Source organism: Coregonus clupeaformis, chromosome 29 (genome assembly GCF_020615455.1).
Source record: "Coregonus clupeaformis isolate EN_2021a chromosome 29, ASM2061545v1, whole genome shotgun sequence".
NCBI classification, from domain to species: domain Eukaryota; kingdom Metazoa; phylum Chordata; class Actinopteri; order Salmoniformes; family Salmonidae; genus Coregonus; species Coregonus clupeaformis.
This window is the reverse complement of record NC_059220.1, coordinates 57,932,188-57,957,306: the sequence shown is the minus strand read 5'-3', so window position 1 is coordinate 57,957,306 and position 25,119 is coordinate 57,932,188. Positions and strand designations below refer to the sequence as shown.

Sequence of the window (25,119 nt, the reverse complement as noted above, 5' to 3'; positions counted from 1 at the left end):
GGGAGCATGATACTGCAAAGGTCTCATATGTTTGTCTGTCTGTTTTAATATTTCAATCCCTTAACTGATTCCCATGTTTTAAAGGGGGATGGGTCAGTCCAATTTTTTATCAAAACCAGAGGAGTAATTTGACCCACTTCTTAACTGTTCTGCTTTGCTCGTTACCATGACTTCAGTCTGTCCTTAGGGATCTGTTGTGTCATCAGGTATAGGCCCAGCCCAGGCAATAATGTCTTAAACTTAACTAGTGCAATTCATCAGTTGCATTTCTATTGTTTACAGTACTTATTTAATTACTTTAATTATATATAAAGACAGCTGTATTTCTGTCTGCTCTTGTTCCCTTTATTTAATGCAGAACTATACCATTGTCTACAGCAGCTTCAATGTCTCTTAGTGATATGTCAAATGAGGTCAGGTGCCATACAACCTGCATAGTGCTCTTTGTAAGGAGGGAGACCCTCATATTTGACTGGTCTGTGACCCACTGAACACTTCAAATACTAATGTTACATCTCTCTGTAATTTTGTCATCCATTAAAAAAATCCCTTCTCACCCTACTTCAAAACAAAACCACTGCCAACAACCTCTGACCCAACTGCATAAGCCCCCCCTCAACTCAGTTAGCGTTGCCTCGACACAATTCAGGTTTCTTTATTAGCATGACAAATATACATTCTTGTTGCTAAAGCATGTATGCCATTAACAGAACAGTAAACAAAGACAACAATGCACTCTGTGATATTTCTTTCCCTCCGGGGGACCTCCCACCTCCTGCATTGTTTATTTACGGATGTGCCATCCCAGATAATTGGACCCAAATAAAGGGGAGGGCAGGGGGTGGGTGGAGGGCGCCTGTGAACAGGACAGAGAGTCACGCTACGGGACTCAAATGTTCCAAGCCCCCGTCCCGCCGTCTTTTGCTGCCTCACATTGTATTTGTCACATGCTTCGTAAACAACAGGTGTAGACTAACAGTGAAATGCTTACATCTTAGAGTAATTCTGTACTTTCCCAACAGAGTGCATCTATATAATCTACACTTGTAAGCACCTGCACAGTTCCATTGGTCCAGTGCATTATGTTGTTATTAGTACATTAACATTGGAACAATTAAGGACTGTGCAGAAGCTGGTATGAAGTCACAAAAAGCTTGAAATGTTCCTTACAGATATATAATTTGACATGCAAAGAAAACAATCACATGAACTGACTATAGAATAAAATGGATGTGGAATGACTCAAGCACTATGGTATTGAGAGTCTGCAGGGACTTATGGCAGAGAGGGGCAGCCTTGAATGTTACCCTCTAGAATTATGTTTTTTAAGTCCGCCGGGCAGTTGACAGGGAACACGGTGTGGGTAGTGTTCTTTCTCTCCACCAATGTGGCCACGGCCTCACCAAGGTCCAGGTGGTTCAGGTAACCAGGAGCCATGCGCTCTGGAGGGGCCACACCTGTGTTGATCTTTACCTGAAAGAGCAAGAGAATGGAAGCCAGTTGGCATTGATTAATGATAGTCAATCTACTGTATATGAAACAGCAAACAAGGCAAGGAAAGGTTGTATTTACAATCGCATGCTGCAGACAACTTTTATCAACAATTTCTATTTGGGCAGATTGAGACAAGTACTGCAACTGATAACATGGTCCTGAATATCCCCCAGCTAACTATCTTACCAAACAATGGGATGTGTTTTATGTTATGGATCTTGGCCAAACCTGGTTGAGTTTGCAGGGCACTTCTGGGTACTCCTCTCGTAATACCTGACAGAATGCCAGGGTGCTGGCGGCGCCAACAGTTAGGAACCCTGTACCTGGCATCAACAGCTTCTCCCCGGCACCACCTGTGGCACAGCACACATCACTGCCAAATAACACTCAAGTCATACTCAGCAAGTGCAAGGAGAAAAATCATGTTTTATCAAGTGGGGAAGAAAGTTGTTCCTCAAGACAAAGTGTTGCACATCTGTCACTCAAACTTGGCCAATGGTTCAATCACTTTCACATAATGCTCAGAAGGACATACACTACTGTACTGGCTGCAGGGCTCTAGCCTTTTGGTGGCCCTAAGCGAGATTTGGTGAGGGGCAAAACATTTTAGCGGCCCCCCTCTTGACAGTGGAGAGTTTTAAAGTTAATTTCCTGCAATTTTACACATTTTGCCATGGGGAGTACAGAAGATTTCAGTTTAAAAAAGGCCCAGTGCAGTCAAAAATGTGATTTCCTTGTGATATTTACGTTTTTTTTTATTTGTCATACATTTGCTACAATTTCTAAAAACCTATTTTTGCTTTGTCATTATAGGGTATTGTGTGTAGATTGATGAGGGAAAAAAACAATTTAATCTATTTTAGTCAAGGGGTCTGAATACTTTCCGAATGCACTATACACTACAGTGCCTTCGGAAAGTATTCAGACCCCTTGACTTTTTCCACTTTGTTACGTTATAGCCTTATTCTAAAATGAATTAAAAACATACATATACACATATACATATATATATATATATATATCCTCAGCAATCTACACACAATACCCCATAATGACAAAGTGAAAGTTTTGCTAATTTATTAAAAAATACAACTGAAATACCTTATTTACATAAGTATTCAGACCCTTTGCTATGAGACTCGACATTTAGCTCAGGTGCATCCTGTTTCCATTGATTGGAGTCCACCTGTGGTAAATTCAATTGATTGGACATGATTTGGAAAGGCACACACCTGTCTATATAAGGTCCCACAGTTGACAGTGCATGTCAGAGCAAAAACCCAGCCATGAGGTCGAAGGAATTGTCTGTAGAGCTCCTAGACAGGATTGTGTCGAGGCACAGATCTGGGGAAGGTTATTGAAAAAATGTCTGCAGCATTGAAGGTCCCCAAGAACACAGTGGCAGAAGGGTGACCAAGAACCCGATGGTCACTCTGACAGAGCTCTAGAGTTCCTCTGTGGAGATGGGAGAACCTTCCAGAAGGACAACTATCTCTGCAGCACTCCACCAATCAGAGCTTTATGGTAGAGTGGCCAGACGGAAGCCACTCCTCAGTAAAAGGCACATGACAGCCCGCTTGGGGTTTGCCAAAAGGCACTTAAAGACTCTCAGTCCATGAGCCACAAGATTCTCTGATGAAACTAAGATTGAACTCTTTGGCCTGAATGCCAAGCGTCACGTCTGAAAGAAACCTGGCACCATCCCTACGGTGAAGCATGGTGGTGGCAGCATCATGCTGTGGGGGTGTTTTTCAGCAGCAGGGACTGGGAGACTAGTCAGGATCAAGGCAAAGATTAACTGAGGAAAGTACAGAGAGATCTTTGATAAAAACCTGCTCCAGAGTGCTCAGGACCTCAGACTGGGGCGAAGGTTCACCTTCCAACAGGACAACGACCCTAAGCACACAACCGACAATGCAGGAGTGGCTTCGGGACAAGTCTCTGAATGTCCTTGAGTGACCCAGCCAGATCCCAGACTTGAACCTGATCTAACATCTCTGGAGAGACCTGAAAATAGCTGTGCAGCAACGCTCCACATCCAACCTGACAGAGCTTGAGAGGATCTGCAGAGAAGAATGGGAGAAACTCCCCAAATACAGGTGTGCCAAGCTTGTAGCGTCATACCCAAGAAGACTCAAGGCTGTAATTGCTGCCAAAGGTGTTTCAACAAAGTACTGAGTAAAGGGTCTGAATACTTATGTAAATGTGATATATATATATTTTTTTTGTTGTTGTAATTTCTACAAACCTGTTTTTGCTTTCTCATTATGGGGTATTGTGTGGAAAAAGTCAAGGGGTCTGAATACTTTCCGAAGGCACTGTATATATACAAAAGTATGTAGACACCACTTAAAATTAGTGGATTCAGCCACACCCGTTGCTGACAGGTGTATAAATTCGAGCACACAGCCATGCAATCTCCATAGACAAACATTGGCAGTAGAATGGCCTTACCGGTGAGCTCAGTGACTTTCAACGTGGCAACGTCATGGGATGCCACCTTTCCGACAAGTTAGTTCGTCAAATTTCTGCCCTGCTAGAGCTGCACTGGTCAACTGTAAGTGCTGTTATTGTGAAGTAGAAACGTCTAGGAGCAACAACGGCTCAGCCGCGAAGTGGTAGGCCACACGAGCTCACAGAACGGGACAGCCGAGTGCTGAAGCGCATAGCGCGTAAAAATAATCTGTCCTCGGTTGCAACACTCACTACCGATTTCCAAACTGCCTCTGGAAGCAACGTCAGCACAAGAACTGTTTGTCGGGAGCTTCATGAAATGCGTTTCCATGGCCGTGCAGCCGCACACAAGCCTAAGATCACCATGCGCAATGCCAAGCATCAGCTAGAGTGGTGGAAAGCTTGCCGCCATTGGACTCTGGAGCAGTGGAAACGCGTGTGCTGAATCACGCTTCATCATCTGGCAGTCCGACAGACAAATCTGGGTTTGGCGGATGCCAGGAGAATGCTACCTGCCCAAATGCAGTGCCAACTGTAAAGTCTGGTGGAGGAGGAATAATGGTCTGGGACTGTTTTTCATGGTTCTGGCTAGGCCCCTTAGTACCAGTGAAGGGAAATCTTAACGCTACAGCATACAATGACATTCCAGACGATTCTGTTCTTCCAACTTTGTGGCAACAGTTTGGGGAAGGCCCTTTCTTGTTTCAGCATGACAATGCCCCTGTGCATAAAGAGAGGTCCATACAGAAATGGTTTGTCGAGATTGGTGTGGAAGAACTTGACTGGCCTGCACAGAGCCCTGACCTCCACCCCATCGAACACCTTTGGGATTAATTGGAACACCGACTGCGAGCCAGGTCTAATCGCCCAACATCAGTGCCCGACCTCACTAATGCTCTTGTGGCTGAATGGAAGCAAGTCCCTGCAGCAATGTTCCAACATCTAATGGAAAGCCTTCCCAGAAGAGTGGAGGCTGTTATAGCAGCAAAGGGGGGACCAACTCCATATTAATGCCTTTAATTTTGGAATGAGATGTTCGACAAGCACGTGTCCACATACTTTTGGTCATGTAGTGTATTTCTACACTACAAGGTTGGAATAATACTGTGAAATTGTGAACATGATGATAATGCCCTTTTAGTGTAAGAGCTGTTTGAAAAGACCGCCTGAAATGTATGCCTGTTTTGGTGGGATGGAGTTGATATCAACATGCAGCAAATTAGTTAATAGACCAGTAAGAAAGAGTGCCAAACCTCTCTGCCAATACCAGCTCATTTTCAGTTTTCCCCTCCCCACTCAGGCCACTACCAGACAGTCCTAGCAAAATTTGCTTGAGAAATTGCTCTTTGCTAAGAAACTATTTTTGTTTATTTTGGACAATTTTAATTGAAATCAATCACAGTAAGGTACTTCATTGTTACCAGAAATGATATTGAGATAAAAACGTCTGAATTGGACTGTTTAAGCACATTTTCCACAATTCTACATATTTTGCCATGGGCGGAGAGAAAACATTACAATTGTATAACACATTTTATGCAATTCTACTCATTTGACCATGGGGCAGGGAGATTGTTTGTTTGTTTTTACAGCTAATTTTCTGCAATTTGACCGCTTATGCCTGGAACTGGCCCTGACTGGCTGGGATGTTGGGAGGGGCCCAGGTGGGAGACTCACCTGTGATAAAGGTGTAAGTGCAGTTGGGGTCATCTCTCACCAGTGGAAAGAAAACCTTCCATGATACAAAGGTGCTGAACAGCAATGTCTCAATCACCTATGGGTGGATGAGAAGAATGAGTAAAATAATAGATTAATATGGAGAAGAAAGGAGGGAGAGAGGTGGCGAATTCAAGACGAGTGGAAAATCGAGATAGATGTGGAACTGATAGCAAAGAGATGAAGACTGTGGAGTGTGGCTTAAAAACAATGAAGTCATGGCAGCTTAAAAGATAATGGTGATGATATCAACTCTGGATCGTGGATTAGTCTGTGAGGTGTTTTGAGGACTCACCCAGTGTAGTTCTTTCAAAGTCTGGCTATGTGGAGGTCCACCCTTCCACCAGCTGAAGCCCAGAGATGACACAATGTCTGTCACCTTGCCAACAGACTTCAGAAGGGCCTGCTTGACCACCTCTGCCCCCTCCTCTGAACCTAAGAAAAAGAGTAACAGAGTTTGAGAGGTGTTTCCGTACACTACGTTTTGGGGATATGGGATACCTTCAACAATACTCTCACTTGTAAAATGTGTCTATGTAAAATTGTGTTTCTGACTAAATGTCTTACCAACATTCCCAACTAGGGTGGTGAGGTTGTCTCGGGTAGAGGTAGAAACAAACCCCCTGAGCTTCTCCAACCTGCTGTTGTCTCTGGAGATGACAGCCACCTTGAAACCTTAAAACAAGTAGAGTACACAGTCACAATCAGGACATGTCATTATCAAATATGACTGACACATGGCAAACAAAAGGGCAATTTTACTGCAGTAGATGGTTTTGCTTATTTATAACTCTATTTCCTATAACATTGTAGAATATAATGTTACTATACCATTCAAAAATATATATATAATTCAAGAAACCAGAATAACCACTTGACAAGCAATGGCAACTTGTCACTTTAGGAATTACTGTGTGGTTAGACAAATGAATGTTAACAAGATTGAAATTATGATACCCTCAAACAAAAAGTACATCCCAAAAGGGCTATACCAATCAATTAACTCAGCGTCGTGACATTTTGATCCAAACCATACATTTATTATCTATTGCGTCCCGACGAACCTGTGCCTAGCCTAAGCCTTTTTACCAGCACTATTGACGATACTTTTTATTTTTATATTAACATTATTGTTGATGTTAACTGCTAGTTGGATTTCAATTTCTAAGACCTCAAGATGATGTCAAGTTTTCGGATATTCTTAAGAGTATCACACCTTGAATTATGTGCGTAAATGAGATGCCGGTTATCTTACACGCGGATGCACTCATTACAACCACCTTGACACCAGCCTAATCCTTCTTTCCCGCGCAGTCTCAATTACTCAAATGTTTATTTCATCTATTACCCAACAATATACCTTGAGAAACGCACAAATCAACTAACTTCCTAGCAGAGCCATGTTGATCCAGCCGACAACGACCAGCCATGCATAAAATGGCAAACCTCTTCATATTTAGCAGACCTCTTCATATATAGCCTATCCTACATATTTTGCACGCAGGACATTAAGATTCATTGCACCACTTAATCCGGCCCATTGATCGTGGGCAGAGGCATTGTCTTGGCGCGGGTGTATTGGTTCCAAGTCTTCAAATGCTCCCTAACTCAATGAGGACATCTTACCTTTGTCAAGGAGTGCTTTAACTATTCCAGAGCCCACTGTTCCTGCTCCACCGAGAGCTAACACAACTCTGTCCGCGTTTGACATGCTGGATAGGTCCACAGGACTGAACAAATGAACAGTTTTAATGAGGCTGACAGTCTGAGTCTATGAAGAGCATCTTGTACCGCCCGGGATCTTTAAACAAATCATAGGGGCCACAGTTACGCCCTTCTACCAGTGTCGCTGAAGCCACGCCCGTATCAGGTGAAAGAACAACCCCCAAAACCTAGCTGATTTGGTCGCTCTATCGCTCTCAGAATGACAGTGACTACATTTACATGCACACAGTATTCCGGATAGTAGCTCATATCCCGCATAAGGTCTTATTCGGGATAAACTGTTTACATGCACCTTTGATATCCCGTTCAGGAATATCCCTTTATCCGTGAAGAAACATAATATTCCTAAATTAAGTTGATATGGGTTAAATTGAATTGTACCTGAAATATGACACTGACTGTAGGCCTAAGACCTCTCACATGTAGCGTAATATAATATTAAATCCAGCAGAATTATGCATTTCTTGCAGTAAAATTATACAACAAATGTATTTTTTTTCTCGGGAACAGGAGTGGAGAAATATGATTTCTTTCTTTCAGCATCTCTTGAGGAAATGTGAAGGAGCATGTAATGTGTTATATTTGACAGTGTTATGCAAGCAGACAGTATTTCAACAACATATGAAGTCTTATCAGCAACGTGTTTCATCGTTTTCTCAGCTTTTCATTCCCTTAATTAAAACCGGTCAAACTGATGACGTTGGACATTTTGCACAGGACTAATCTTTCCACTGTTTTGGAGTTATTGCGGTTATTGCGGTCTCTAAACGAAACAGACAACTTTACCGGTGTTAACTAGATTCATGCATTCATTCTATCGATGTAAGACATTATTCTGGTGAGAACTACTTTATTTAGTCTTCTAGGGCAACAAGTTATGACAGAACAGAAGATGCATATATCTAACTATAGTTTACACACAAATGTCCTACGTAATGTCCGAAATTATAATATGGCCTACCAAATGTCGGAAATTATAAGCAGAAACTTGTCTAAATTAGGGGTGAAAGTAGCCAGGATGCTATACGGTCCAGTACGGAGTAACAGCAAAATAAATTATTATGGAATTATTATTGTGAATCGAACTGCGCAGGTAGCCTACTTTTTGAAGTGATTTGGGGATATGATGTTTATATGCGTCAACTCAAAAACAGAATACTTGAGTATCCCGAATAATAACGCAATATTGGTGTGCATGTAAACATGGTCAGTGAAAAAATGATGACATCAATAGAATATCGCGCCCTCTGGTGGAGGAAAACATAGATTTAGGATGAGCTCAAAGCAGCCTGTTGAATTCATAGATGTATATTCATAGGCACAGACTCTCTTGCTGTATTTTGAATATTTATATTGCTGTATATGAAGAAAAAAAGAAATACGCAATTGATTGGTTTGGTAATTTGTGAAGTATAAAAATGTACTTATTTTGTCAAACCATGCGCCGGGCCGGCGGCCGAGCTAAATCGAAGAGCCCCACACTTTTAGGGTGACACGTGACGGGGTTTATTTTTCGGAACTTAGGGTTGGGTTCAAATCACGCTCGTCAATTTTTACAGCAGTGTTTCTTGCATTCGTGATGGTTTAGGGAAAGGTCCTACCAAATAGAAAGTGTTGGTGAGTTTTTTGTTTGTTTGCATCTGGGTTTCATATGTTTACATTATTTAACTCCGACAGCAGCTGTAAGTTAGCTAGTAAGCAAGCTAGCTATATTACTTAGCATATAGCTAGCTGACTGGCTAGCTAACGTAGTGGCCAGAACGCGCCAGCAAGTGGACGATGGAGTCGTGCGCTTGAATTTCATAACTAAAATTGTTTCTTTAAACATAGTGTCAGCAAAATTGTACGTGCTGGTGTCATTGGCCGAGCCCAGTAAGATGCGCAAAAGCTAGCTAGCGAAGGAAAAGTTTGCTAGTTAACTGGCTTACAGTTTTTTTTGACACTGTTGTATTTTGACATTAACGTTTCTGCTGACTTGTAATGCAAGTAAAAGTTGTAACATTTTGTCAAATATTTATAACGTAACGCGTTATCAACTATTTTCGCTAGAATGCTAGCTAGCTACTGAAGTCTAATCAGGTCACTTTCGCTTTCATTTTAGGGAGGGCGACATTTTCAGCCTTAATGTAATGACTATGTATTGCATGGGAACATTCTTCTGGGATGGAAATGTGTGATAAACATACGTGATTAAAAAATAATAATAGCTAGGTCAAATAAGTCCAGTTGCAGTGGAGTTCAGTCAAGGGGTTTCATTGATGAAACCTCTGATTTCATTATTTTGTCCCTGTTGTGTTTTCTATGTAGCTGAGATGACTGTCCCTGGGAAGAAAGCCAGGGATCTGGTGGAACTGTATCGGGTCAGTTTGGAGCACCGAATTGAGCAGGGTGACTGGAACCTAGTATGCAGAGATGAGGAACTGTTTAAGGAGGTAGAGGGACTGCTGAGGGGTGGCTGTGCCCAGGACACACACTCCTTGGGACTGGACCCCCTCAGTGTAATGGAGGACTCGCTTCAGACAGCACAAGGAGTCAGATTGAAGGGGCTGGCTAGAGCCTTTGAAGTGCTGGAACTGGCAGCCCTCAACCTGTACTTGTGTCCCTGGAGAAAGGAATATAGAGTGGTAAAGGTATGCTAATTTGGGGGAGATACTGGTAACTGCGAAAATGAAGGAAACGGCAACATAAAGTGTCTTGATGGGGCGTTGGGCCACAATGAGCTGCCAGAACAGCTTCAATGCGCCTTGGCATAGATTCTACAAGTGTTTGGAACTCTGTTGGAGGGATGCGACACCATTCTTCCACGAGAAATTCCATAATTTTGTGTTTTGTTGATGGTGGTGGAAAATGCTGTCTCAGGCAGCACTCCAGCGGTGTTCAATTGGGTTGAGATCTGGTGACTGACCCTAAGCATGATGGGATGTTTTAATTGCTTAATTAACTCAGGAACCACACCTGTGTGGAGGCACCTGCTTTCAATATACTTTTTATCCCTCATTTACTCAAGTGTTTCCTTTATTTTGGCAGTTACCTGTATATTGGTGGAGTGCTCATCAATAATGTATAATCTCATCACGAATGCTGTTTTGGCTTCAATTGTGTGGAAAAAGACTTTGCCTGTCCAGAAAGATAATTTGTTCTGTTCCTACATTTGAATAACAATACAACCTTCCTCCTTATAGATGTTCTCAGGCATGTTCACACATTACATCAAGCCGGCGCTGTCCATGCAGCAGGTGGCCGATCTGTTTGGGTTGCTTGGATACCAGGCTTCAGAGGCCAGACTATGTGAAGAGCTTAGGCTTCGTTCCCCAGGCCTACCAGTGGACACTCTTCTCCGCCTGTCCTGTGCTTTCTTTGCTGCACGTTGTGAGTGTCGCCTACTGCTGTCTGCCATAGGACCCCAGGCCAGAGGGGTGGAGTGGGAGCTCAACCTGGTACAGGAGAGGCAGAAAGGTCACAGCCTGCAGATAGCACTGGACAACAGCAAGATAAGGTTGAAGACTTTACCACAGGAAGAGGATTTTCTGAAGTTGTCTACTATAGAGGCAGACTTGGATCTGTACACAGCTGATGAGTTTAATGGGCATAAAGAAGTTGGGTTTGTCAGAGATCCTCTCTATTCACAAAGATGGGTGTACCACAGTAACGCGAGAGGGCCTTCCTCTCAAAGAGAGAATATCTGTGTCTCCTCACTGACATACAAGTTGACTAGGACCCCCTCATTAGCACCAACAAACACCGCAACCCACAAGCAAAGGGAAAGTCCAAATAAAGAGTTGGCCATGTCAGGGTCAGATAAGGTGGATTCACACTCGCTGTCTGCAAAAGCATCAGGGAATGCTGTGTCTCCAGGGGGCAGTTGGATCTGCAACTGTAGCAATTCCTACTCTAGTCTTTGCATATATGTCCATCATTGCAAGAATTGCAATACCTTACATAGCTCGAACTGCCACATAGTGGAGAGGTGCGAAGACGAGGGGCATGAAGTAAAACATATTGACGGTGATGAAGTCCTACAGGAGCAGAGAGAGAGTAGTGGATTATCACCACGGCTAGGAAGTCCTGGAGCGGGAGGTGTGCCACTCTACGAGGATAAGAGAGAGTCCTGCCCTCCACTTGATGTCATTGAAGCAAGAAGCCTTACCCCTCAGCCCATTCCTTTTCATGAATGTTGCGACACTGCCAATCCAGACCCTGAGGTTACCTGCCTCACCTGCAGGGTCTTCCACACTAGCGCCTGTAAAATGTTGGAGATGTGCCAGAGAAAGCATGAGATGCTCATGTTGGGTGTCTGCTCAAGTGGGTTGTCGTGCACAAGGCCCCCTTTCAAACTATGCAGGTACTGCAGTGTTGAGTATTGTAAAGACTGTTGGTATAGAACACCACTTGAATGTGTTTGTGGCCACCCCTTTGACGAGTCCTCCGAAGTTTGAATTTAAGAACCATTTTAAAGGCACTTGATGGAATTGGGGAAAAGCACTGATAAAATAAAATGCCTGAAAGGCTCCTTAGAATCAATATTCCTCCATAAATATCCAATCACTTACACGTTGCCTTAAATTAACAATACTCTTAACTTGTAATAAGAATTTATAAATTAGCTTTATCCCACCCAGGGATTAAAAGTGAACTGCCAAACTCTTCTATATTTTTCTACTTTAGTCTCTCAGTAGGACCTTAAATTGCCCTGAAAGTGGTGTTGTTTTTCATGATAATTCGTCCAGTGTCATTGACCGTTGGGATCTGGAGCCTTATACTTATGTTAGACGTCTAAAGCAAGTGATGCATGTTGCAGCTCAAGAATTGAGATAATACTGCCAAATGTGGGTTGAGGTTAAGTTGCTTGTTTTCATTATTTGTTCTGTTGTTAGAAAGATATTTGAATAAAAATGGGATTTAAAATGGGAACAGATGTCTCTTGTGCATTTTAGATGTTGAAATGCAGGACACTACAGCATATAAGAAGTTATTCCGTTTTTTCTTTACTTCAACATTCAGCAAGATTTTCTCTGCGGTCAGCCATCTGAGCCCTATAATACAAATCAGGTTTGAGTAGCGAGGTAACTTTGGTCTATTCTGAGTTCAACTCGCGATTACTGATCACACAAATGTGGCTCACCTTTTAGCCAGGTAAATTTCTATGGCAACAAATCCTTCAGAACTAACCTGAAGGGTATACTACGTACTGGGTTTGAGGAGTCACAAGGTAACTTTGGTCAAATCTTAAGTTAAACTCAAGACAACTAGTCATACGAAAGTGGCTCACTTTTAGTCAGGTAAATTTATATGGCAATGAATCCTTCAGAACTGACCTGCTCCGGGGCAGGCTAACTCCACTTCTCCTGAATGAAGTGTCTGAGCCGTGAGTTGAGGACCAACTAAATAAGATTCCCTCCCCCTCGCAAATATTGCGTCATCATCCCTTTTATTTGAGGGAGACCACTGATTAATATTTTATTAATCAAATGCTTTTTTGTAAAGAAAGTGATATTAAAATACCTATAACATTATACATTTAATAATGACAGGATGCATTTGAAACTTCATGCACAGTAAAACATGACTTTATACAATTATTTAAAAGGTGCTTGCGCACACTTAACCTAAAAGACAGCACTTCTAATAGCCTATTTCACACCATAGCCTGCTGAATTTAAGAATATTCCTTTTAATGTTGATTTTGGAAAAAATGAAAATGTGGTACCGACTCGCCCAAGGATTGATGTTTCAGCATTGTCTGAATGATGAGTTCGGTGTTTGACTAGCCTTGTGTGACATGCACGCGCATTTACAAGCCTGCTAGAATTAACAGCAGGCTACCGAGCAATATCCACTGTCGTAATACGGATGAAGCCTGAGCTGTAATGTGAAGCTGGCTAGCTTTAGAAAACCCTGAGTAGATCTAGCTAGTGTTGTAGTATACCCCTCAGGTGACAGTCCACAGTTTAGAGTCAATATTTCAGGTCCTTAATGTTTGTGGACATTTTGATACAACTTGCAAGATAATTCAATATTCATTGACTACAAATCTGCCTCCATAAATACATACATTTATTTATAAAGAATGTACAGTAAGAGGAAAGGTTTCGGGATGGTCTTCATGGTCTGTTGCTATATTGTGTTCTTAGTGGGTGACTAGGTTTGTTTGAAACTGCTACTCATTCTGCGCTGCCCAGTTCACGTTGATGAAGGTTTTACTGTCCATGCGGTCAGTGGACTCCATCCAAGTGATCCATCTCATGCTGTTGGATGCGTGCGAGCCAGCCGCTCACCTGCCAGGTCACAGATTCTGCCCTTCTTGCAAGCCGAAGAACACCATCCCAACCATGAAGCACGGGGGTGGCAGCATCATGCTGTGGTGGTGCTTTGCTGCAGGAGGGACTGGTGCACTTCACAAAATAGATGGCATCATGAGGAAGGAAAATTATGTGGATATATTGAAGCAACATCTCAAGACATCAGTCAGGAAGTTAAAGCTTGGTCGCAAATGGGTCTTCCAAATGGACAATGACCCCAAGCATGCTTCCAAAGTTGTGGCAAAATGGCTTAAGGACAACAAAGTCAAGGTATTGGAGTGGTCATCACAAAGCCCTGACCTCAATCCTATAGAAAATGTGTGGGCAGAACTGAAAAAGCGTGTGCGAGCAAGGAGGCCTACAAACCTGACTCAGTTACACCAGCTCTGTCAGGAGGAATGGACCAAAATTCACCCAACTTATTGTGGGAAGCTTGTGGAAGGCTACCCGAAACATTTGACCCAAGTTAAACAATTTAAAGGCAATGCTACCAAATACTAATTGAGTGTATGTAAACTTCTGACCCACTGGGAATGTGATGAAAGAAATAAAAGCTTAAATAAATAATTCTCTATTATTCTGACATTTCACATTCTTAAAATAAAGTGGTGATCCTAACTGACATAAGAAAGGGAATATTTACTAGGATTATGTCAGGAATTGTGAAAAACTGAGTTTAAATGTATTTAGCTAAGGTATGTAAACTTCCGACTTCAACTGTACATAGAAATGACTAGTTCCTGCAAAGATGTTGGGAAATGCAATATGTTTGGCAGCTAAAATGGTGAGGATTTTACTATCTTTCTGAATATTCTCTGGTTTTTGGAGAACCACTTGCAACTGAACACGGACATTTATAAGATACACTTTTCTTCCGAATCGAGAACGAAGAAAGTATCTTCAAGAACAGGTTAGTTGAAAAATTGCTTCCGACCCTTTCTACTAGCCAAGGTATAATGGTTACTATGGAAGTATTCATATATCACTGTTTTAATGTATAGCTACTGTGGAACATTTTACATATCTCACCTGACACTTCCACAGAGAGGTAGTGTGGAACAGTAGCTGAGAACCCTGAGATGCTCTCACAGGCCTCCTGGAACTTAACCGTGTGCCCATCCAGGACCCGCAGCTGGGGGTTGATAAAGATCTGCAGAGGCACAGTGGTGAGACCGCGGGCTTCACGTGCAGCAGGCAAGCTGTGACTCAACATGCGCTCTGGGAACTCCAGGGCTAAGATACGAAGTGGCACTCCAACCTGAGATGCACTCAGTCCCACACATTCAAACTTCCGCATCACCTTCACCATGGTGCGGATCACCTCCTGAACCTCCGGACCCTGTACTGCCCCAGAGTCCACCACTGCAGCCTGGGCTCGCAGCACCGGGTCACCCACCTGGCAGACATTTAAAAAAATAATTTTAGTCATTTAGCAGACGCTCTTATCCAGAGCGACATACAGTTAGTGAGTGCATACATTTTTCATACTGGCCCCCCGTGGGAATCAAACCCACAATCCTGGCGTTGCAAGCGCCATGCTCTACCAACTGAGCTACAGACATGGGGGTATGGTGGCTGGATCTTCCGCTTCATATTCTGTAGGTATGAACAAACCTTTATGCTTGTAGAGTGAGACCGGGAAGGGGCCACAGAGGAGACAGGGACTACCCAGCCAGTGGAATGGGGCCTTTGAAACACACATTCTGTAAGCCCTAGTCGACAGCGCTGAAGTACACAGAGTTCTATTCATGGCTGGGTCCAGTCCTGGCAGCACAGTCAGTCAGTTACCTCCCACTTGCAGGAGACAAGCAATGAACTGTCAATAAGGAATTCAAGTTGTCAATATGGTCAACAACAGTGGTGAAAGAGAAAGGTTGATATGTACATGAAGTATGGCCTGTTTACCAAATCAGTATTTGTGGCCCGAGTATGAGCAAAATCCTTTCACATTATCACATAACTGCAAGGTCCCCCTAGTGAGAAGCTAGCCTAGCTAGCAAACAAATAGCTACAGCAGCCAGCTAACTTAGCTCACTGCGCACTAGACTATATGACATTGAACCAACCCAAAAGTCTATGACTAACACGATTAGCTATTCCATGCAAGTGCTACACGTTTTCATACCTTAGTTACGTTTCCCTAAAATGTAAATACTATATTGATTGTAGTAAGGACAGTGATGCCATTTTTATGTGAAAATACACACAAGCATGTCATTACAGCTAACCCAGATAATCACTTCCGAGTCAATTATCTTGTCAGGCCTTGGCAATAGGTGTGTTGGTGGAAACGGAAATTATTTTAAAGGGGTTGAGATTTCCTAAAGGGGCTATCAGCGTTGCTACATCCATTTTTGGACTTATACATTAATTATATGTATCCATTGATTTTTGATTATAATGTATAACTTATACATGTCTCATGAGCTGCCATACCCCATCATAACCCAAAATATAAGCTTATTTTACTCCAATCTTTGTAAATAAAGTATACGTCCTTACCTTAACCATAAACCTTACCTAACCTTTACCTTAACAATTTTACATGACAACTTCAACATGGTAAGGACGTCCCAAGGATTCCGGATAGCACAGACAAGTTCGTGACGGTCCTGACCCGGAAATATTCTGGACGCGTTTTCACTATCGAGCGAACAACTTGTCCGTACATGTCCAACCCGCTGTACATGCATATTCATTGAGGACCAATGACAGGCTTTGTTTTTCTGTTTTTGAACCAGAGTTTCCCCCCCAAAAATAAGTAGATGGACTAAAATGACACTAATCTAATCAGGGCACCTGATTCCGCTGCTGTGGACATTTTGCAGCAGTTCAAATAGATGGAGGAAAGAGGCCTTGAAAATCATTTCAAGCCGTCTGAGATGAAATGTTTGGAGATCATCCCAACGCTGCCGATGTGGATAATTGAATATGCCTGGGCTCACAGAATGATGGATACACTGGATGGTAAACAAAACATTTTTTCAATTTGTTCAAATCCGTGTTTATAAACAGAATATATTTTAAATAGTTAACACTAATTCAATTATTATATTATTAGACCTATATGGGCTAATATAGGACATGCAAAACATAATGAAGTTTAATTTAGTCAATAAGAAGGTGAAAATGGAATTGAAACATGGTATTAATAACCCCAAGCTGATAAATAGACACGATAGATGAAATTCCTTTAAAAGTAATAAACCTATTTGTTATATCCCTGTTTCTGTGTTCTCTAGGTCTGGACCCCAGCAGATGGCCAGAGGATGACCTGCAATCTCTCACCCTAGATGAGCCATGGAGGTTACGTGTGGCAGCTGCCCAGGCGTATTCTATAATGAAGACAAGGGACATCAAGAGCTTTGAGAGGGTGATGGAGTTCCTGGATGTTACCTATACACTGCTGCCACGACTGGTGCCCCCTATCAAACACATGAAAATCATGTTTGGCCTTAAGACCATGGTATGTAGAGGTTTCACATAAGAGAACAGTTGCAGGAAAGGGCTGGGGAATAGCAATATGTGGATGCATAGAGAGGTTTCCAAGGCCATGTATGCCTACTAATAAATTGGGCTGAATTGTTCAGGTACACCACTTATTTTCACTATGTTGTGGTTGTTGATTTTAGTTTTGGTGGAACAAAATGGCCAGCTGTGTTGATTTGTATTCTGGTACAGATAATTATGTGGATGCTTCGGGAAGACCAAGGTATTGTCAACACCGTTGTGAAGACCATTACGTTTTTTCCAAGTAGACTACCTCAGTACCATGAATGTGTAAGTAAATGCATTATAACTCTGCTTTATTTGGTTACTTTGATCTTTGGACAACACTGTTGACTAAACTGAATCAATTGTGTATCAGCAGCTCTGATCGACCCAGTGAGTATTGGGTTGCTGAGCTAAATGTCCTCTTTCTTTGCTCCTCTTCAGAGCCGCCAAGAGATGCACCTAATGAGGAAGAACCACCAGGACTTTAAGGCTTTGGCGCAGACTCTTGCAATGGACATGTCCATGCGCAAGGCTTATATCAAGGTTAGCTAAATCCCCATCGTCTGTTTTTCATGCTCCCTTTCTATTCCTCTCTTTGTCTACTTTAAAAAAACAACATTTTAGGCATTTTAGCAGATGCTCTTATCCAGAGTGACTTACAGTTAGTGAGTGCATACATTTGTTTATATATTTTTTTCATACTGGTCCCCCGTGGGAATCGAACCCACAACCCTGGCGTTGCAAGCGCCATGCTCTACCAACTGAGCTACACGGGACATATTCAGTGTTAAATTCGTCAACAAAAATATTTGTCAAACACTTATTTTCAGTGGCAATTGATGAGACGATAACTGACTAAATAGACCCAGAAAAACTATAACAAAGCAAATTATTTTGTATTTCTGTTGACTAAACCTAGACGAGACAAAATTCTCTTTGACTAAAATCTGACTACTAAGTGGACTGAACAAGAGTTTTTGGAGAGATTGAGAGCTTTTCAGTTGTAAGCACAATTTAATATTAGCAGCACAGATTGCACAGTTCTGTTCAGCAGTGGGAAGGACCCGGCACACACAGCCTAGCCTAAATTGGCTGGTAAACGGCGGGGGAGCAAGCGATAAGTGTGGGCAGACAGGCTCTGCCTCCGATTATACACATCGCACAGGCGACTCTTGCTTCCCCATAGCTAACCAGTCACCACCAGCTTTTAATTTTCTACCCTTTGCCTGGTTAAGACTCTCAAGCTGCTTGTACGAAATTAAAAACAATAGCAGCATTGCGTTTAATAGTAAAACAACAGTCTAGCTATGTTTTTCTCCGTCTTGAGTATAGAAACATTTTTGAATTTGTAGACTTGCTCAACCCTTGCACTTTCCCCACTGCATTTCAAAACTAGGTTATGTAGCCAATGTACTAGCCAAGTCTCTGTCTTTTCCTCAGAGAAACAGCTTGATTCTAGACATTACCGTTCAAAAGATATGACCCATAATACCGGTGTTATGTTTTTTTCTTTCTATCGTACATTGGTGCCGCATTTTACATTCATAAAGCATATCGCGGACCGTTCTAAAACTAGGCTACTTGCAGACCGGACCGTTAAACATTTGTTTAGGCTACACCTTGTTCAGTCATGTTACCTCATTGCCATTGCCTTCGGAAAGTATTCAGACCCCTTGACTTTTTCCACATTTTGTTACATTACAGCCTCATTCTAAAATGGATTAAATAAAACAATTTCATCAGCAATCTACACACAATACCCCATAATGACAAAGCGAAAACAGATTTTGGGAAATGTTTGCAAATATTTTCAAAACATTTCGGACCCTTTGCTATAAGACTCTAAATTGAGCTCAGGTGCATCCTGTTTTCATTGATCATCCTTGAGATGTTTCTACAACTTGATTGGAGTCCACCTGTGGTAAATTCAATTGATTGGACATGATTTGGAAAGGCACACACCTGTCTATATAAGGTCCCACAGTTGACAGTGCATGCCAAGCAAAAACCAAGCCATGAGGTCTAAGGAATTGTCCGTAGAGCGCCGAGACAGGATTGTGTCGAGGCACAGATCTGGGGAAGGGTACCAAAAAATTTCTGCAACATTGAAGGTCCCCAAGAACATAGTGGCCTCCATCATTCTTAATTGGAAGAAGTTTGGAATTACCAAGACTCTTCCTAGAGCTGGCCGCCCGGCCAAACTGAGCAATCGGGGGAGAAGGGCCTTTGTCAGGGTAGTGACCAAGAACCCAATGGTCACTCTGACAGAGCTCTAGAGTTCCTCTGTGGAGATGGGAGAACTTTCCAGAAGGACAGCCATCTCTGCAGCACTCCAGATGGAAGCCACTCCTCAGTAAAAGGCACATAACAGCCCACTAGGAGTTTGCCAAAAGGCATCTAAAGACTCTCAGACCATGAGAAACAAGATTCTCTGGTCTGATGAAACCAAGATTAAACTCTTTGGCCTGAATGCCAAGCGTCACGTCTGGAGGAAACCTGGCACCATCCCTACGGTGAAGCATGGTGGTATCAGAATCATGCTGTGGGGATGTTTTTCAGCGGCAGGGACTGGGAGACTAGTCAGGATCGAGGCAACGATGAACGGAGCAAAGTACAGAGAGATCCTTGATGAAAACCTGCTCCAGAGCTCTCAGGACCTCAGACTGGGGCGAAGGTTGATCTTCCAACAGGATAACGACCCTAAGCACACAGCCAAGACAACGCAGGAGTGGCTTCGGGACAAGTCTCTGAATGTCTTTGAGTGTCCCAGCAGAGCCCGGACTTAAACCTGATCGAACATCTCTGGAGAAACCTGACAATAGCTGTGCAGCAATGCTCCCCATCCAACCTGACAGAGCTTTAGAGAAATGCTGAGAAGAATGGGAGAAACTCCCCAAATACAGGTGTGCCAAGCTTGTAGCGTCATACCCAAGAAGACTTGAGGCTGTAATCGCTGCCAAAGGTGCTTCAACAATGTACTGAGTAAAGGGTCTGAATACTTATGTAAATGTAATATTTCAACTTTTTATTTTAAAAAAAATTGCAAACATTTTCTAAAAACCAGTTTTTGCTTTGTTATAATGGGGTATTGTGTGTAGATTGATGAGGCAGATAAAAACAATTTAATCAGTTTTAGAATAAGGCTGTAACATAACAAAATGTGGAAAAAGTCAAGGGGTCTGAATACTTTTCGTAGGCACTGTAGGTAGGGGTAAAGTGACCCTGGTAACATTACCAGTAGCCTATATGCAAACATTTGGTGACACAGAAAGAAAGGAAAATGGATAACAAACAATTTATTGACTAAAACCCTCTTGCCACTACACTATCTGACTGGATAAATAATACATTATTTTGAGTTAATGTGGGCCCTGTGACTCAGACTTCCTGTGGAACCAGGACTCAAGCATGGGGACTCGGACTTCAGCCATAGGGACTCGTGACTCAACCATCGAGCACAGGGGACTCGGGACTCGATTTCGGACTTGAGGTTTAGTGACTCGACGACATCACTGGGCGAAACAGTCATTGGCTCCCGTTATACTTCTGACATCAATGTGGCTGCGGCATCTATGGAATGTTGATACAATTGGCAATGATGCGACCGAGTTACGGCGGTGCAACCCATACTACTTTGCCAGTACTTTGCAGCACCATCTGGTGATTGTGCTACTCTCTCTTCTCTTCTCTTCTCTTCTTCTTTCTCTCTCTCTGCGCTTGCGTGTCTGTTTGTTTTGTATGTAATGTACAATATCTATGTAGGCTGAATTAGGAATTTACATGGCCAGATAATTCTTCTACAGTATATGTTTGTCATATTTCTGCTGTTGGGAAGATAATAGGATGTTATGCAGAAACATATGTTGGTAAGACATGGAAGTCAGTCATTTAAGTTTACTATAGGTTAATGAGGCAATACAATGTGATGTGACTAAAATAAAAGGGCATTTAGTTTACTAAAATGACTCACTGTTTTTGTTATTTTGACACTAAATCATTATTCAAATGACAAAAATATGACTTAATTATATTATATAAAATGACTAAGACTAGACTAAATCTAAAAGGAGTGGCAGAATTAACACTGGCAGGATTACATAGGTGTAATTGACATGTTTATGCCTTGTGACTTTCAACTATGTGAAGTGTGACCTTCAACTATTCCTGGATTCAGTGGTTTCTGAGGAAGATGCACAATGCTGAATACATAATAGGCCAGTCTGAGATGATAGTGCCATTATAAAGGCTGGGTAGTGGTTAATTTGCTGTCCAGTAGGGGATGCTATATACCCAGCCTCTTGCTATACTCAGCCTTTAGTTGATTATGATGGAACTCCAAAGCAATGGAGATGGTTTGATGGAGCAATGCCTGTCTCCTCCTCTAGGGTTGAGGTGTTGTGTGTAGGGTGGAGTATATAGTATAAGTATTGATCTGCAGGTTCTCTTTCAGGATTTGATGGAGGACCAATATGGAGAATGCTATGCCCAGAAACTGGAGGACAGGTTGCTGCATTACCTTCAGGAACTGGAGTCGACACTGCAAAGTGATACATATTTTGACCAGGTGTGTGTGTGTACATACAATAATTATTGAGAATTCAATCAAATAGAGAATGTATGTTCTTATGCTATTACATAACTGTCAATGTCCTTGTTATCCATGTGAATGTGCCTATAGCTGTTGAAGCAGGAGTGTCCAATGGCATATGAAGAGGAGTTACTATTGCCGTTAATTACCTGTGACTCCACCTCCCTTGCTGCGTCCTTGAAGAGGCTATTCCACTCTGGTCAACAAACTCAGCATATTAAATATGACATACAGATGTAAACACAGTACAGTATGTAAGACCACCAGGAACATACAGTACTGTACATAAATACTTTGTCTTTCTATTCCTTCAGCCGAGTCTTCTTCAAGATGCCATCCCAGCCATAAGATGGGTGTTGGACCAGCACAGGAGAGGGGAATAGGCCGGGAGCTGGAGGATTCTGGGACCTCGAAAGTTGCTCTAAGGTTGCCCAAGGAGAGAACACACAAAGATGGGCAGTCACAGCCTGACAGGACAAGTCTCTACGCATCCCAGGGTATCTGTCAAGATAACCGAGAGGAGAGATCCAACTCATTGGAGTTGGGTCCACGACATGCTTGTGCAGCTGAGCAAGGTTTAGAGCCACAGGCGCTTATCGTGGAGCCGGGGGTGGATCTGTCCAAAGACAGTCCACTCCTGCTGGAGGAGGATGTCTCTGATGGGAAGGAGGGGAAGGAGGGGAGCCGAGGCAGGACTGAGGAGGTGGAGGACAGGCAGAACAATGATGAGGTGCCTGAGGCCTCCCCCCTGCAGCTGTGCTCTAAACACCAGAAATGGGTGAGGAGCATTCTGCAGGAGTGCTCTGAGGAACTGCTGTGTGAAAAGACTGATACCCCAGAGCACTGCCAGGGGTCCTCTTCCACCTCATCACAGGACTTGACCCCATCCCTCCTCACCCTTTGTCCACCCCAACATCTAACTCTGGCCACACAGAACCCTTACCCTGCTCAACCAGTGGCTGTATCCCAACCTATGGCCCTCAATGACAGAGCCCATTCTGAACAGGCTGGAGAAACAGCAGATAGCCCAGAGGCCAGTAGAACACATAGGGTCAAGCTGAGACTGTCTATGGAGAGTCAGGCTCTTCTTCTTAAGTCAAAGTTTCTACAGCCATTTGTGCGGCTCCGAAAACTGACCCAGCAGGAGTGTAGCATGGCTGCAGAGCTAAGAGGGACCAGGACCCCTGAAGAGGAAGACGGTGACGACGATGATGGTGAAGAGGAGGATGATGACGAACGTGTGGAAAAAACTCCAGTGTATTCTTATTATGATGTAAACACGCTCTATTCTAGTTTTGAGTCAAGCTCTGATGAAGATCCAGAAACACAGGATTCAGACCTTGACTATGTTCCTTGATATGGAAAGAGAATGTACAACCAGAGTGTGTGATTTGAGGAAGAAGCATGATCCTGGGGTTGACGATGAGGTATGTGATTAGATTGAGGAATCAGGGTGGTGTCCACCATTTGCCGTGGTGAAATGTACAGCTGAGGTTAAACAAACTGCTACATAATTATTCAGCATCAGAATTCTGGTTAAATTTCAGTTGAACAGTATTCAATATGCCCAGTTCAACCAGGTGTAACATTGGAATAATAACCCTTTACATACCATAATACACAGCACCAGTTTCTTACTGACCTAGGTTCTAGGGCTGTGACGATACCAGTATCTCAATATTTTTTTCCATGGCAAAAATGAAAACATGAGGCAGACCAAACTCTGTAAAATATTATGTGCTATAGCTTGGAAAATAAATAAATATGACTGGATGACATAATTATTTTTATTTCAAACATTAGGGCTATTTTCCTAAAGAAGTTAAATTCGCTTCGTGTTTCTTTCCTAGCCATGATACTATCGAGTATCGCGATACTGGTATCGTCCCCGCCCTGCTAGATTCTTACACTAAATGAATGTGAACCTCTGTATGACATCTGGAACTGGTCATATTTCATGCTGTGTCATGTTGACTCATAGGAGGGGTCTGTTTGATGGCATTACATGTGTTAAATATTACCCAGATATTCTGAGTGGACTGGTACTGTCAATGACATGCAACCAAAATCCGCTGACCAGTCATTGTGCACCTCTTTTTCGTCTACAAATCAATGATGATATCATTGGAAATTGCGTACATCACTGTACAAATGGAAAAGCTGTTAATCATTCCTGGCTGTGTGTCATAGGCAGCTCATCTTGTGAAGTGAGCGACGTGTTCAGGGTCATCGTGCTGTCAGTGCATGCCCACTATGCATTTGTGCTGACACACTGCCTTTGTTAGTTAGTCCATATATTAGATGACTCAGCAAAATATTCATAGGATGGGATGCATGGGAAGATAGCAGAGGGATTCCATAGAGAGAGAAGATGCCAGAGATCTCCTTTACCCAGAAGAGGGTCATTGGGCCAAAGGCCTACAAATAGGGTCATAAATATTATCACCTCATCATTAAGAGACATGTATATGTGTGAATCATAATGTAGCAGTCTGTGTTTACTTCAATTTTAAAATCATGTGTGGGAAATGGATCGGCGAGCAGCAAGGTGTTGAGGTAAATGACAGTTGTTGTGAAGTGAGTAGGTACTTGACTCACATAAATTTAAGAGTCACTTTTAGGTAGGTGAACGTGAGTTCCGTGACAAATGTTTTCTTTATTTATTCAGAATGTTGTATATGTAGAAGGTGGACAGGAATATGGTAAACAGAGGGACAGGGTGTGACAGGGTCTTTAACTGACTCAACCCCATCAAGCCGGCTGGTGGGTAGGGCACAGGGTCCTTAGCCAGATGATAAGGGGATGGTGGGGTACAAAGTTCCAGGGGATTTTTGTGTGTTGCACCACTGCAAAAGGATTTATTAGGATGTGTATTTATTTATCTAGAGAGAAAGTACATTCCTCTGTAAATTTTTCAGGACACACTTTCTATGAAAGTCATAGTCACTGATTTACCCATCATGAGAGTAAACAACCCCAGAGTGAAGCAGAAAACAACAGTTATACTGTAGGCTACCTGTTACATTACTGTGTTCAATAAACATTTTGTGTGAAATTATAACGTGTATAAATTAAAGCTATACTTTCCACACAATAAGCAATTGCACTGTATCATATGCTACTTATCTGTATTTGACTGTATATACCTATTTAGCCTTTATATTACTGTACACACACTGTACATTATGCTGTGGGTATTTGGGACATTTTTATTTATTTTTATTTTGGGGGGGTAGATCAGCTTAATATTGCAGATAGATTGTAACTTCTATCAATGTAATTGTCTGCATCACTTCCAATCCCCCATGTTTTTTATATATATACTCCCCTTTATTACTTTTCAACCCC

The 25,119-nt window shown here is 42.5% G+C and overlaps 3 protein-coding genes across 3 annotated transcripts; 2 read left to right on the top strand and 1 right to left on the bottom strand.

Annotated features, from left to right (window-relative positions):
* Positions 1–640: 640 nt before the first annotated feature.
* On the bottom strand, positions 641–16,509 carry LOC121577123. The gene is made up of 8 exons (XM_041890913.2): positions 16,488–16,509; positions 15,303–15,430; positions 14,718–15,084; positions 6,232–6,339; positions 5,960–6,099; positions 5,626–5,722; positions 1,723–1,847; positions 641–1,473 (listed from the first exon to the last, which is right to left on the bottom strand). Exons 1-8 carry the CDS (start codon positions 16,507–16,509, stop codon positions 1,276–1,278), a joined length of 1,185 nt encoding a protein of 394 aa, XP_041746847.1. The 3' UTR covers positions 641–1,275.
* LOC121576699 (spermatogenesis-associated protein 2-like protein) lies at positions 8,832–12,300 on the top strand. Its single transcript, XM_041890063.2, has 3 exons — positions 8,832–9,006; positions 9,697–10,019; positions 10,572–12,300. The coding sequence occupies exons 2-3, from the start codon at positions 9,702–9,704 to the stop codon at positions 11,823–11,825; spliced, it is 1,572 nt and encodes a 523-aa protein (XP_041745997.1). The 5' UTR covers positions 8,832–9,006; positions 9,697–9,701; the 3' UTR covers positions 11,826–12,300.
* Positions 15,815–24,868, top strand: LOC121576698. The gene is made up of 7 exons (XM_041890062.1): positions 15,815–16,655; positions 16,931–17,154; positions 17,370–17,468; positions 17,625–17,726; positions 21,634–21,747; positions 21,862–21,970; positions 22,086–24,868. Exons 1-7 carry the CDS (start codon positions 16,529–16,531, stop codon positions 23,126–23,128), a joined length of 1,818 nt encoding a protein of 605 aa, XP_041745996.1. The 5' UTR covers positions 15,815–16,528; the 3' UTR covers positions 23,129–24,868.
* The last annotated feature ends 251 nt before the right edge of the window (positions 24,869–25,119 follow it).